Source organism: Muntiacus reevesi, chromosome 1, assembly GCF_963930625.1.
Source record: "Muntiacus reevesi chromosome 1, mMunRee1.1, whole genome shotgun sequence".
Classification (NCBI taxonomy): domain Eukaryota; kingdom Metazoa; phylum Chordata; class Mammalia; order Artiodactyla; family Cervidae; genus Muntiacus; species Muntiacus reevesi.
In genome coordinates, this window is record NC_089249.1 from 259,805,502 (window position 1) to 259,818,483 (window position 12,982).

General features: G+C 36.2%; 1 protein-coding gene across 4 annotated transcripts in view; it reads left to right on the plus strand.

The window, feature by feature from the left end:
• The window catches only part of XRCC4 (X-ray repair cross complementing 4), a 284,230-nt gene extending 271,995 nt beyond the window's left edge, over nucleotides 1-12,235 (plus strand). For 3 of the 4 annotated variants that reach the window (XM_065919088.1, XM_065919092.1, XM_065919089.1), the window contains one exon: nucleotides 6,826-9,042. In XM_065919088.1, the coding sequence (XP_065775160.1) occupies nucleotides 6,826-6,937 (112 nt within the window). In that variant the 3' untranslated portion in view covers nucleotides 6,938-9,042. Of the gene's footprint in view, nucleotides 1-6,825; nucleotides 9,043-11,479 lie in introns of those variants that run through there. The other variant, XM_065919091.1, reaches the window with a different exon arrangement.
• Nucleotides 12,236-12,982: the final 747 nt, after the last annotated feature.

Genomic DNA, 12,982 nt, shown 5'->3' on the forward strand with positions numbered 1-12,982 from the left:
CATCTTCACAACAGCCAAGATTACAAGACTCTGAAATCTGAGAGCATTGTAATGAAAGAACAAATGAGATACCAAACTATTATGTGCATACACAGATACATACATATCAGTGTTCAAAGAGTAACATTATATAGTTTTACATGTTTTTGACTTTAAGTAGATAGAATCATATTGTGTATTATTTTGTGCCTTGCTTTTTGCTCAACATCTCATGTTTGAGACTCATGCATGTGTGTATGCCATAGTGTGAAAACTCTATAATTTACTTGCTCATTTTTCTGTAGAGAGACATTTGGGTAGTTTTCAGTTTTTCACTATTATACACAATGCACATTTGTGCACTATCTCCTGACACGCATATGCAAATATTTGCCAGAGTATGTAACTAGAGCAGAATTCCTGGTTATAAGTACATAAATCTTCATATACCTGGACAGTTATTGCCAAATTGTTATCTAAAGTGGTTTTAAATGTTTACACTCCAGCCAGTAGTAATTCATCTTGTCATTTCATGTTCTCTGTGATCTCTGCTATTGTTGGACATTTTTGTTTTTGCTAATCTGGTGTGAAATACTTTTTACTATATTTCATTTGCTTGGTTGAAACTTCCTTGATTTCTAATGAAGTTGAGATAATTATCATATGCTTATTTGGCCCCACTGTTCCCTCTTCTCGGAAGTTTCTGTAGTCTTTGGCATATACTTTTAAATTATGCTGTTGTTTTTTTAATTGTTTGTACCTTTGGATAATAATCCTTTGTTAGTAGCATATGTTGCAGTATTTCCTCTCAATTTGTGATTTCTTCCATCTCTTTAAAATGTTTGTACTTATTTCTTATGCTTCTAATGTAATTGAATTTATCTATCTTTATCTTCATGGTTTCACTTTCTGCTTTAAAAAAAAGAACATCTCTATCCTAAGATCCTGAACATATTTTCCTTTATTTTCTTCTAAATGCTTTAAAGTTTTGCCTTTTCTCATTTAATTGTTTAATTCACCTGGAATTGAATTTTATGTGTATCGTGTACAGTTTGTTCTTGTTTAGTCAGTAAGTCATGTCTGACTCCCTTGCAACACCATGACTATAACCCACCAAGCTCTTCTGTCCATAGGATTTCTCAGGCAAGAATACTGAAGTGGGTTGCCATTTCCTTCTCCACTTAGCCCTCATACAAATTGACTTTTAGTTTTTGACTTTAGAACCATTGTTCATGTCATAGTCAAAGGAGAATAATTTTTCAAGTGTCATAATGCCATCAATCATTACACATTTCCTGAATCTCTCCGTCTGCTCAAATTGGCACTTGACATTTTTTCAGAAATATTGTTTTCAGAATATGTTATAAAATGCAAGTAATTCACTCTAAACTATACTAATGGTTCTCATTTGATAAGAAAAGACTGATATTACAACCATGCTGATATCAATGTTAAACTTGACTGAGAAAATTTCTTTATAAAATGAGCCAATACCTAGAAATATTTTAAAAGTTATTGGCAATCCAACTCCCAGAAATTTAAAAGAGAAAGTCAATTATTCATTCTAACATTTTTGGGGAGCTTTCCCAGGATGAATAATTCTTGTGCCAGTCTAACTTTTGATCTGCACTATTAATTAGATGGTGGTAATGCAGTTTGACTTCCCTGGTGGCTCAGATGGTAAAGAGTCTGCCTACAATGTGGGAGACCAGGTTTCGACCCCTGGGTTGGAAGATCCTCTGGAGAAGGAAATGGCAACCCACTCCAGTACTCTTGCCTGGAAAATCCTGTGGATGGAGAAGCCTGGTAGTCTATAGTCCGTGGGGTCGCAAAGAGTCAGACACAACTGAGTGACTAAACTTTCAAAAAACTTTTCAATGCAGTTTGATTCAAGTTCTAGTGTGTGTGTGTGTATGTGTGTGTGTGTGTGTTTTAATGCAGTGTGAAATCAAGTTATAAAACATAGAACTCTCTGCAACTATATTATTGAGGCTATAGCCATTTTTTAATAAGGCTGTCATATTCTGGAGAAGCTTCATTTATTCATTTTACTTGAAAAGTCTTTATACTTTAGCCTTTAACTGTGCAATGATGATTTCTTATTCTGTCATTAACCTTTCCTTTTTAATTCATAGTTTTCATTGATTCCACAGGTATTTATTGAGAGCTTGTATTTTGCAAAGTAGTCTATTTGAGCATAACTATCTCAGAATTTAGGGACTAAAGGACCTCCAAGATCTTTTATAGTAACCCTAACTTTCTACAATTTAAATTAAGACCCTGAGATCCGGAAGTGTGCCATCACCTGACCAAAACCTTAAATGTGATAAAGCATAAATAAAGATCTCCCAACCTTGGATCCAGAATTCTTCCTGTTGAACCATGTTGTCCATAAAAACTAAAAATATACTTGAATCCTAAGTCTTAATATAATGTTTATAACATTCCTAAAGGAATTTTGTGAACAAATTATATTACAATCCTTGCCTTAAAGCTACTTATAAAATGTTGAGGATGAAAAAGCATATTTGAAAAAACATGGAGAAAGTAAAAAGTTTAACTGAAAGCTTCCTGAGGGACAGAAATTATGTGTAACCTTTATCAAATTTGATATATTTCCCTAACACAGTGAGCTGATCATAGTACATACTTAAGTATTGTTTAAATGATAAACTATGTATTGAAATATTGGATGCAGACATTAGGTACTTTAAATGATCAGAGAAAATAAAAACTAACCTCAATTTGGAAAGAAAAAACAAAAAAAGAAAAGAAACAAGTCTTCATGGAAGATTTAGAATTTAAAGTGGGCCATAACTAATTGTTGCAATTTAATTAGAAATAGAGGAACTCCCAATTTTAAAAATACTTGTTTAGCTCACTTTCTATTAAGACTTTAGATACAGGTTCTCTGAGTTATTTGCTTTCAGATTTCATCTCTTAGCATGAGTGCTTAGAATAAGCATGCTCATGAAACAATAGTATGATAAATATGCTAAGATATGGGTATAAGGATTTTAATTGTTGTACTATTTATAAGAGCATTAAGAAATGGAACCAACCCAAACAGTCATCAGTGGATTAATTGTTAGTACAAAAAATTTAAAATTAATGGTGAGTATAGTGGAGGTGATGGAATTTCAGCTGAGCTATTCAAATCTTAAAAGATGATGCTGTTAAAGCGCTGCACTTAATATGCCAGCAAATATGGAAAGCTCAGCAGTGGCCACACAACTGAAAAAGGTCAGTTTTCATTCCAATCCCAAGGAAAGGCAATGCCAAAGGACGTTTAAACTACCACACAATTGCACTCATCTCACACCCTAGCAAAGTAAAGCTCAAAATTCTCCAAGTGAGGCTCTAACAGTATGTGAACGAAGAACTTCCAGATGTTCAAGCTGGATTTAGAAAAGGCAGAAGAACCAGAGATCAAATTCGCAACATCCATTGGGTCATCAAAAAAGCAAGAGAGTTTCAGAAAAACATCTGCTTCATTGACTACACTAAAGCCTTTGACTGTGTGGATCACGACAAACTGTGGAGCATTCTTAAAGAGATGGGAATACCAGACCACCTCACCTGCCTCCTGAGAAACCTGTATGCAGGTCAAGAAGCAATAGTTAGAACCGGACATGGAACAATTGACTGGTTCCAAATTGGGAAAGGAGTACGTCAAGGCTATATATTGTCACCGTGCTTATTTAACTTATATGCAGAGTACATCATGTGAAATGCCTGGCTGAATGAAATGCAAGCTGGAATGAAGATTACTGGGAGAAATATCAATAACCTCAGACATGCAGATGACACCACCCTTATGGCAAGAAGTGAAGAACTAAAGAGCCTCTTGATGAAAGTGAAAGAGGAGAGTGAAAAAGTTGGCTTAAAACTCAACATTCAGAAAACTAAGATCATGGCATCTGGTCCCATCACTTCATGGCAAATAGATGGGGAAGCAATGGAAACAGTGAGAGACTTTATTTTCTTGGGCTCCAAAATCACTGCAGATGTTGATTGCAGGCACGAAATTAAACGATGCTTGCTCCTTGGAAGAAAAGATATGACAAGCCTAGACAGCATATTAAAAAGCAGAGACTTTACTTTGCCGACAAAGGTCTATGTAGTCAAAGCTATGGTTTTTCCAGTATTCATGTATAGATGTGAAAGTTAGACCATAAAGAAGGCTGAATGCCAAACATCTGGTGTTTTTGAGCTGTGGTGTTAGAGAAGACTCTTGAGAGTCCCTTGAACTGCAAGGAGATCCAACAAGTTCATCCTAAAGGAAATCATTCCTGGGTGTTCATTGGAACATGCTGAAGCTGAAGCTCCAATCCTTTGGCCATCTGTTGAGAAAGCTAGCTCATTAGAAAGACCCTGATGCTGGGAAAGATTGAAGGTAGGAGAAGGGGACGACAGAGGACAAGATGGCTGGATGGCATCACTGACTCAATGAACATGAGTTTGAGCAACCTTCAGGAGATGATGAAAGACAGGGAAATATGGTGTGCTGCAGTCCATGAAGTTGCAAAGAGCCAGACACAACCGGCAACTCAAAAGCAACAACAGCAACAATAGATCTATATTTTTCAACATGCAGAAATACTGATAATATATTTTAGAGTAAAAACATTTAGGTGCAAAATTATATATATGATCTCATATTTGTAAAGAAAAACATGAAAACACAAATAATGCAAAGCAGGATGGTGGACATTTTAATTTTCTTTTTCATGCTCTTCAGAATTTTTATAAAGTCTTTCAATAAACATGTGTTACTTATAAAAATGATTAAACTTTTTATCTGAGAGTTCTAAATTTATTTTCTTCCCTTACCACAGATATGAAATCTGTAGAACAGTGATCTCCATTCATGGACCAGCTTTCACTGAGCACCTACTTTGTACTAGACACTAAGAACAAAAGAGTCAAAATCTATTTCCTGGGCTCCTCATGGCTATAAAGAGATAAAAATCTGAAATGGAGAAACGGATAGATTCCCTTCAAACTTGTCACTTCAGAGTAGTCCCTTTGTCCCATTCTGCTTTCTTTTTTTTAAACTAAATTGATGGCTGTCTGTGTTGTGCTTATACAGTGTCTAGACTATGAATAAAGTTACAGAGGTTTTTCCATGTATGACTTTTTAATTGAAATAATTCAGCTCTCTCTTTTGCTAGAAAAAAAAGTAATTCTAAGACATTTAGGCCTAGACAAAAGTGTGTAATGTGTTTTGAGTTGACATTGAGAACTTATACATGTAATAATTATGCTTTTGTTCTGTACTGTATAATTTTATCCTTCTATAGAATATATTTTCAGAAATTTAATTACATGTTACAGTAATTATGTCAGTATTTGTTGTTAATTTTAACACTGATTCTCCCAGAGGGTCGTACGTGTCATCTTGAGAATGCACTAATGCCTAGCACCTCCGCATTCCTGTGAGGGTTATGTTGTCTGAACTTGGCTTGCTCAGGATAAGACAGAGCTGTCCCAGTTCTAATGGCAGCCAGCCATGGTTAATTGTATGCAGTCATGAGGCCAAGGAGGACCCTGTAGAGGATTCATCTTCAGCACTCTGTATAACTAAGTATGAGTACAGGCTTTTGGAAATACTCATCTAAACATATTCAACATTTGGGGATTTTTAGTTGATTATTCTTTTAAATTAAAGAAGCTATTAGCAGGAGTGCTTTTGTAGTTTATGTTGTATCAAGGGCTAAAAATAATAGTTTCCAAATATTTTGTAGGAATTTATAAGCATTTTCTTTTTCTTTTTTTCATTTATTTTTATTAGTTGGAGGCTAATTACTTCACAACATTGCAGTGGGTTTTGTCACACATTGACATGAATCAGCCATGCATTTTCATTGATAATATCTCATTTAATCTTTAGACCACCTCTGAGGCAGGTGTTATTTCAGTTTTACATGTGAGAGAACAGAGGTCCAGTTAGGTTAAATAACTTGCCTGAAGTCACATAGCTAATAAGAAATAGACCTGGATTTCAACCTATGAGTCCTGACTTCAAATCCTGTTCTTTTTTAGCTATACCAAACTGCTGTCTTCTGCCTTTGTGGTTGGAAATGTGGGTATTTCTTTGCATATTACTGGGTTGATTCTGAATAGGTTCATACAAGGGCATAAACATACATTCCTAAGCTCTTCATTTGATTAAGCTGTTACCCTCCAGTTCACCACTTTAAGACCAGTTATGAGTTAGTGATCATGCCTTTTACCCTAGGACTCAGAGAATATTTATGTAAATATAGAGATCGGTCCATTGGTATGGTAACTGCAGTACTGAAACTGAAGAAATTCACTCACTAAATGAAGATATGTAGATTCAGTAAATGAATGTGGACCAACAGCATTTCATCAACAGCTGCTAATACAGGAAGGCATTATACACACAGGTACAATTGAATGACCCCTAAAAGAAATTTATGTGATCAGAACTTCCTGCTGTTGAGCTTCAAATGCATGTTCATAGTTAGAATTTAAAGGAGCTGAAGGAAAATGTAAATTGTTTTGAAACTATTAAAGAAATGGATTGAGAAACCTTCTGTATCTTGGCATAAAAATACAGCATAGAGGATATCTTATTTCTTGACCTTAATTATGAATATTGTTGTAAGGTCTGTGAATTTTCATTATCTCAGAAAAGAGGCAGATTAATTCCAAAGCAGTCAAAAAAATTAAATTCCTTTCATTTATCTTTATGTTAATGCAACAGTTTGGAAGCAAGTTTCAACTTTTATTTCACTTATGTGTCTCTTAAAGTTTTCTTTTATTCTATATGTAGGTTTTCAAAATAAAATTATTTTGATTTTTTTCTTTTTACTCTAGGCTTGATCCTCCAGTACCTGAGATGCCGAAAAAGGATCATGGCCCAGCTGAAAACATGTCCTTAGAAACTCTAAGAAATAGTAGTCCAGAAGACCTCTTTGATGAGATTTAATTGTCTCAAAAAGTACTTTGATATTCACAAGACTGTGTTTTCTATCCCATTCTTTAAACTGCAAAAACAAAATTTCAACTCAGCAGCAGCTCTTAGTGCACGTCACAATTTAATTACATACACAATGAGCTGAAACCATTGTGCAAAATGGATTACACATGTATATGAAAATATGATTTGATGACAATGGTACATTATTCTAATGTGTTCATTCAGCATGCCTGTAATTACATAAAATCTCAGACCTTTTTATTGCAAAGGTCACATGTACCTTGTTCATTTCACGCATATTACATGCAGTAGCTGTCTATCCTGTCTAGGAAGATTTTGAAAATAGAACAAATAAAATGTCTACAAATTCTTTTTCAAATAATCATATTCTAAACACTGATGTTTGAGTATTTTAATTTGTGGAATGATGTGCAAAATCTAGTTTTAGTTTTTACACAATCTGAAAATCTGGTGATAAAACTTTTGATTGAAGATTTTGTATTCTTAATAAAGTGTTATCTTGCTTAACTTTTTCCTTTACTATAGTATCAGGTCTTTATAGAGTGCATATTAATGTAAATGTAACATCGTTTTGTATCAAAGCATGTTTTTCAGAGATCTCAAGATCTCAGAACGATTGTACTGTTGGTCCCTCTGCCTAGAATGTTGATCTTTGTACGTTTGGTTTCTTTTCACCTTTCAGATATAGAATCAAATGTCTCCTACTCCAAGGTGCTTCCTCTGAAATATACTTTAAAAAAGACATGCATATTCCCAGTCACTCTATCCCATTGGAATGTTTTTTTCACTTTATGTATCACTTGGCTTCCCCGGTGGCTCAGACAGTAAAGAATACACCTGCAATGCGGAAGACTTGGGTTCGATCCCTGGGTTGGGAAGATTCCCTGGAGAATGGAATGGCTACCCACCCCAGCATTCTGGCCTGCAGAATTCCATGGACTATAGTCCATGGGGTTGCAAAGAGTTGGACACAACTGAGCGACTTTCATCTTCTTTTCATGTATCACTGTCTGGAATTACTATTTTTTTTCTTGCCTCTTATCTCTCTCTTCTCCTTCCTTCTATTTGTCTGTCTTTCTTTCACTAACCTACCACTGTCCCCACCCCCCACCCCCCAGTCTGTCTGCCTATAGAGAGTAAGCCCCATCATAGCTGAGGCATGACCATCTGCTTTCTCTCTCCACCTGCCAGTACCTAGGATAGGGCTGGATTCCTAAAGGCTTAATAAGTGTTTACTGAAGAAATAAAAGCATGTCCATCACAGTGTAGGCACTCAGATGATCTAGTTTCCTTAAGCTACTAGATCACTGTCAATACAAACTCATTAAAAGACTGAAGTCTAGCTGGGTGATCTGATATAAAGAAGAAATTTTTCAGAAAACATAACTACCTTCTGTGATTAATTGAAAATATACATATATATACACACAAACTTGACTACAGAAAGGTAATGAGAAAGAAATTATAGATTATTGTTTATATCAGAAATGGGCTTTTCTTGAGAGTTCCATGGTGATCCAGTGGCTTAATCTCTGTGCTCCCAATGCAGGGGGCTGAAGTCCAATCCCTGGTCAGGAAACTAGATCTCACATGTCACAACTAAGGGCTTGTATGCCACAACTAAAGATCCTGCATACCATAACTAAGACCCAGCACAGCCAAATAAATCAACTAATAAATAGAAATATTTTTTAAAAAGAAATAAGATTTTATTGTCCATGGAACAATAAAATATTTTAAATAGAAATTTTCCTTCATTTTCATTTCTATACTGGTTTCCATTTAAGAGGGAGATTTTTAATTAAATGTAAATATAAATGTGTGAAATATAAAATTCTACTCGGTCACATAGAAAATTCACTTAATAATGAATTTGTGTAATCCAGGATTTACCTTGGATCTTTCCAAGGGGATTTGGTACATAAAGTACCAGAATCTCAAAATAATACTATCACATCTGAATAGACCACAAATGACTGACCAAAATTAGTATATACATCAGTGTATGTGTATATATGTATGTACATATGTGTATGTTTTATATATGTGTATATTTTTTTAAGAGAAAGAGAAAACAGAATTTTGGCTGTTAACTAGCAGTGAGAAGAGAAAATGTTTCCTAAGGAATGGTAACAATACAATTTATAGTTCATGGTATAGTAGACTCTCAAACAATGTGGGGTTGAACTATGCAGGTCCACTTATAAGGGGATTTTTTCAATAGTATATAATATACTACTACACAATCTGCAGTTGGTTGAGTATTCAGATGCAGAATTGTGGATTTGAAGGATCTGAAGATATTGAGGAACCACAGATGTGAAGGGCTGACTATATATTATACTTAGATTCTTGACTGTCTAGAGGGTTAGCACCCTTCTCCCCACATTGCTCAAGGTTCAATTGTATTTTTTACTTTTTCAGGGTTGGTTGTGGATCTTTTCAACCATTGCTGTGTATCAGATTGATTCAACTGGTTAGAATAGAGCATAATAAGCCCATAATCATGGTTTCCTCTTTTCTATTTATTGCTATTTTATAGTTCTTGTTCTCTGTAAACAGACATCTATAGGTTTGGTTAAGAGGTCCAGATTCTGTAATTCCATGCTATGATTTCTCCCCCCACATTTTTCCTTTTCTATACTCTAAAATATATTTTTGTAGAAGACACTGCAATGGAAGGCAAAAGAATTGAAGCCTGGCTTTTTTTATCTGGTGCCCTCACCTCTAAAAACAAGGTGATTACATTTCTGAAGGGTGATTTTTGGCTTAAGGTTTATAATTATTGGCCCTGGCATCAGATGGTATGGGTCAGGCCTCATTAGGGAAGTTCATGGGAGAAAAAAATCCCATGTCAGGAAGAGATGTCTTTATCATGTGGTTTTTAAAAGGTCAGGAAACTACTTAAAACTTGTTCTTAGTGGCATATAACTCAAATTTATAAAATTCTAGGTCCCATGTTTTAGAGCCAAGCATCTCTTTATTAGGTAAGTTTGATTCAACAATGTTTATAAAGGATTACTTATGCACAAAATACAGAACTGGGCCATGTGCGGAATTGAAGGATAAATGCATCCATTTACCAGGTATTTGTTAAGCATTTGTGTTGACCTCTACTCTGGGCACTAGATGAGGCAATGAATAATACTAGCACTCTGTTACTGTAGAGTTTATATCCTAGCAAGTGAAATTTGGAGGTGTGGTCTCAAAATATATGGAATGTATGAGATTGGGGCTTGAAACTACTATGTAATGAACCATAATATCAAGGAGTATTAGAATAAGTGACTTAAAGAGAAAAATTTAAAAATTAAAGTTTTAGTTGAGAATCCATAGAAGATAAGATTTCCCTGGTGGCTCAGACGGTAAAGAGTCTGCCTGCAATGCGGGAGACCCGGGTTTGATCCCTGGGAGGGGAAGATCTCCTGGAGAAGGAAATGGCAACCCACTCCAGTATTCTTGCCTGGAAAATCCCATGGATGGAGGAACCTGGTAGGCTACAGTTCATGGGGTCGCAAAGAGTCGGACACGACTGAGCAATTTAACTTTCACTTTCCATAGAAGATAAAAGATAAAATTGAGAGATGAAGAGAAATTGGTAGGTGTTGGGGAGAGTGAGCTAAGGATGTAGCTATCTTCCAGATCAGAGGAGAGTATAGAAGGTGCTGGGGTATCAGCTATGAGGTTAATTTCCAAGTTTATAATTGTGAATCCTCAGAATGTAGAAGAGAGGTTAGAAGATATTCCAGGGGGACTGTTGGCCCAGGGTGTTTAGTAGTGAGAATCTCAGTTTTATAATAAAGGTATGGCGAGCATTGAGCCCCATAGGTCTATCTGGCACTTCCTTGGGAAGGTATGGGCTGCCAGAAAACTTCAGGTCATGGAGAACTTGCTGGGCATCTGAGGATGGGAAAGGAAGGCCAGTCTGGAGGCCTCTCAGCAAATACTTCAAAGGAGCAGCCAACCTGCATCCTGTTATGTCTCTCCCATTCTCTTACTGTTATTTATACAGAATCCATTTTGAATAAAGTGAGATTAAATAGCTGACGTCCAAGTCCATGAAAGGCCTCATGAATTTACCTATAAATCAGGAAATTAAAAAAAAAAAATAGGCTGTTAACACATTTTGTAAGTGTGTATATAGTAACAAAAGAACCATTCATGTATCCTTGTGTAGCTATTGTCTGAATTAAAACTTTCCACTGCTAATCTGACAGTTTCTAGTAAATGCTTCTCAGAAGGGCAGATTTCATTTGCAAGTGTTCAGTACACAAACCTGAAATGATTGTCTCTGTTTTAATAACTGGAAAAGGATACTTTGGAAAATACATGGCAGCAAGTATTTTGTGGTTAACTGACCATCCAACCATCTTGTCTTGTCTCCCAGTTTTTTTTACCTACTCAACCTAAAATGCTCTGCAGCCTCCCTTCTAATTTTCTCCATTTCAAATATCCACGTCGTCTCGTTTAACAACTATTATCCTCACCTTCTAATTTTCCTCTCCTTTGTGTGTGTGTGTGTGTGTTTAGTCACTCAGTTGTGTCCGACTCTTGGTGACCCCATGGACTGTACCCTGCCAGGCTGCTCTTCTCTATGGGAATTCTCCAGGCAAGAATACTGGAGTCTGTTGCCATGACCTCCTCCAGGGGATCTTCCCAACCCAGGGATCAAACTGGGGTCTCCTGCATTGCCGACGGATTTTACCAGCTGAGCTACCATGGAAGCCCTTCCTCTCCTCTACTTGAATAAAACTCAATATGAATTTTATTGTTCATATGTTGTTTTTTCTTCTCTCTTTTAGAAGTCCTTCATCCTAAACTATAATCTCACAGTCTCACTGAGAACTGTATATCCTGAGTGAGGGTCTCTTTGTCCCTTAAGGCAGTGGGATCTGTAGAAAAAGAGAGAGAGAGGGAGATATGGAGCCTACTTCCATCTTGATAGTATCAGTAGATGTTCCTGTTAAGGGCAGGAGCAATTTTGGTGGCTACTGTTACAGTAAATGGAATGTAGATTAGTCCTGAACTTTTTAAAATTTAGTTTTTATTAAAGTATAGTTGATTTACAATGTTGCATTAGTTTCTGTTGTATAGTAAAGTGATTCGGTTATACATATATGCATATAACATGTATGATGGTGGTGGTGGTTCAGTCACTAAGTCATGTCCAACTCTTGTGACCCCATGGAATGTAGCATAACAGGCTCCTCTGTTCATGGATTCTTCAGGCAAGAATACTGGAGTGGGTCACCATTTCCTTCTCCAACATACATATATATATTTATGTGTATATATATTTACTCTATATATAATGTACATACATATTCTTTTTCATTCTTTTCCATTGTGGTTTATTACAGGATACTAATATAGTTCCCTGTGCTCTACAGTAAGACCTGGTTGTTTATTCATTCTATATATAATAGTTTGCATCTACTAATCCCGAATTCACAATCCATCCCTTCACTGAGCCACTCACTTTGAATTTAGAGATCATCTCCAACTTCACTACTATCTTAGGTATAACATAACCAGTCAAATAAATGTAGATGGATTAGATGATCTTTATAGAACCTGCTCATATAAGACTCTAGAAATCTGTCTTACTCTATACTCCTCTGAAAACCAAGCCTTAGACCAGGACTGGCACACAGGCAGTTTATTTGGGGAATATCATCTCGGGGAGCAAAAGTGTGAGACCAGATGCATTAAAAAGAAAAGGAGGAAATGCCAGTGCAAAAGCCTCATCAAGGCAGATAGTCCTTTGCATGATATATCCCCAGCCCAACCAAGATCTTCTGAAAAGTGAAAAATGAAAAGTGAAAGTGGTAGTCTCCCAGTTGTATCCGACTCTGTAGGACCTCAGGGACTGGGGACTTCCAGGCTCCTCTGTCCATGGGATTCTCCAAGCAAGAATAGTGGAGTGGATTGCCATGCCCTTCTCCAGATGATCTTCCTGACCCTGGGATTGAACTCGGGTCTCCTGCATTACAAGCAGATTCTTTACTGTCTGAGCCACCAGGAGCCAAGATC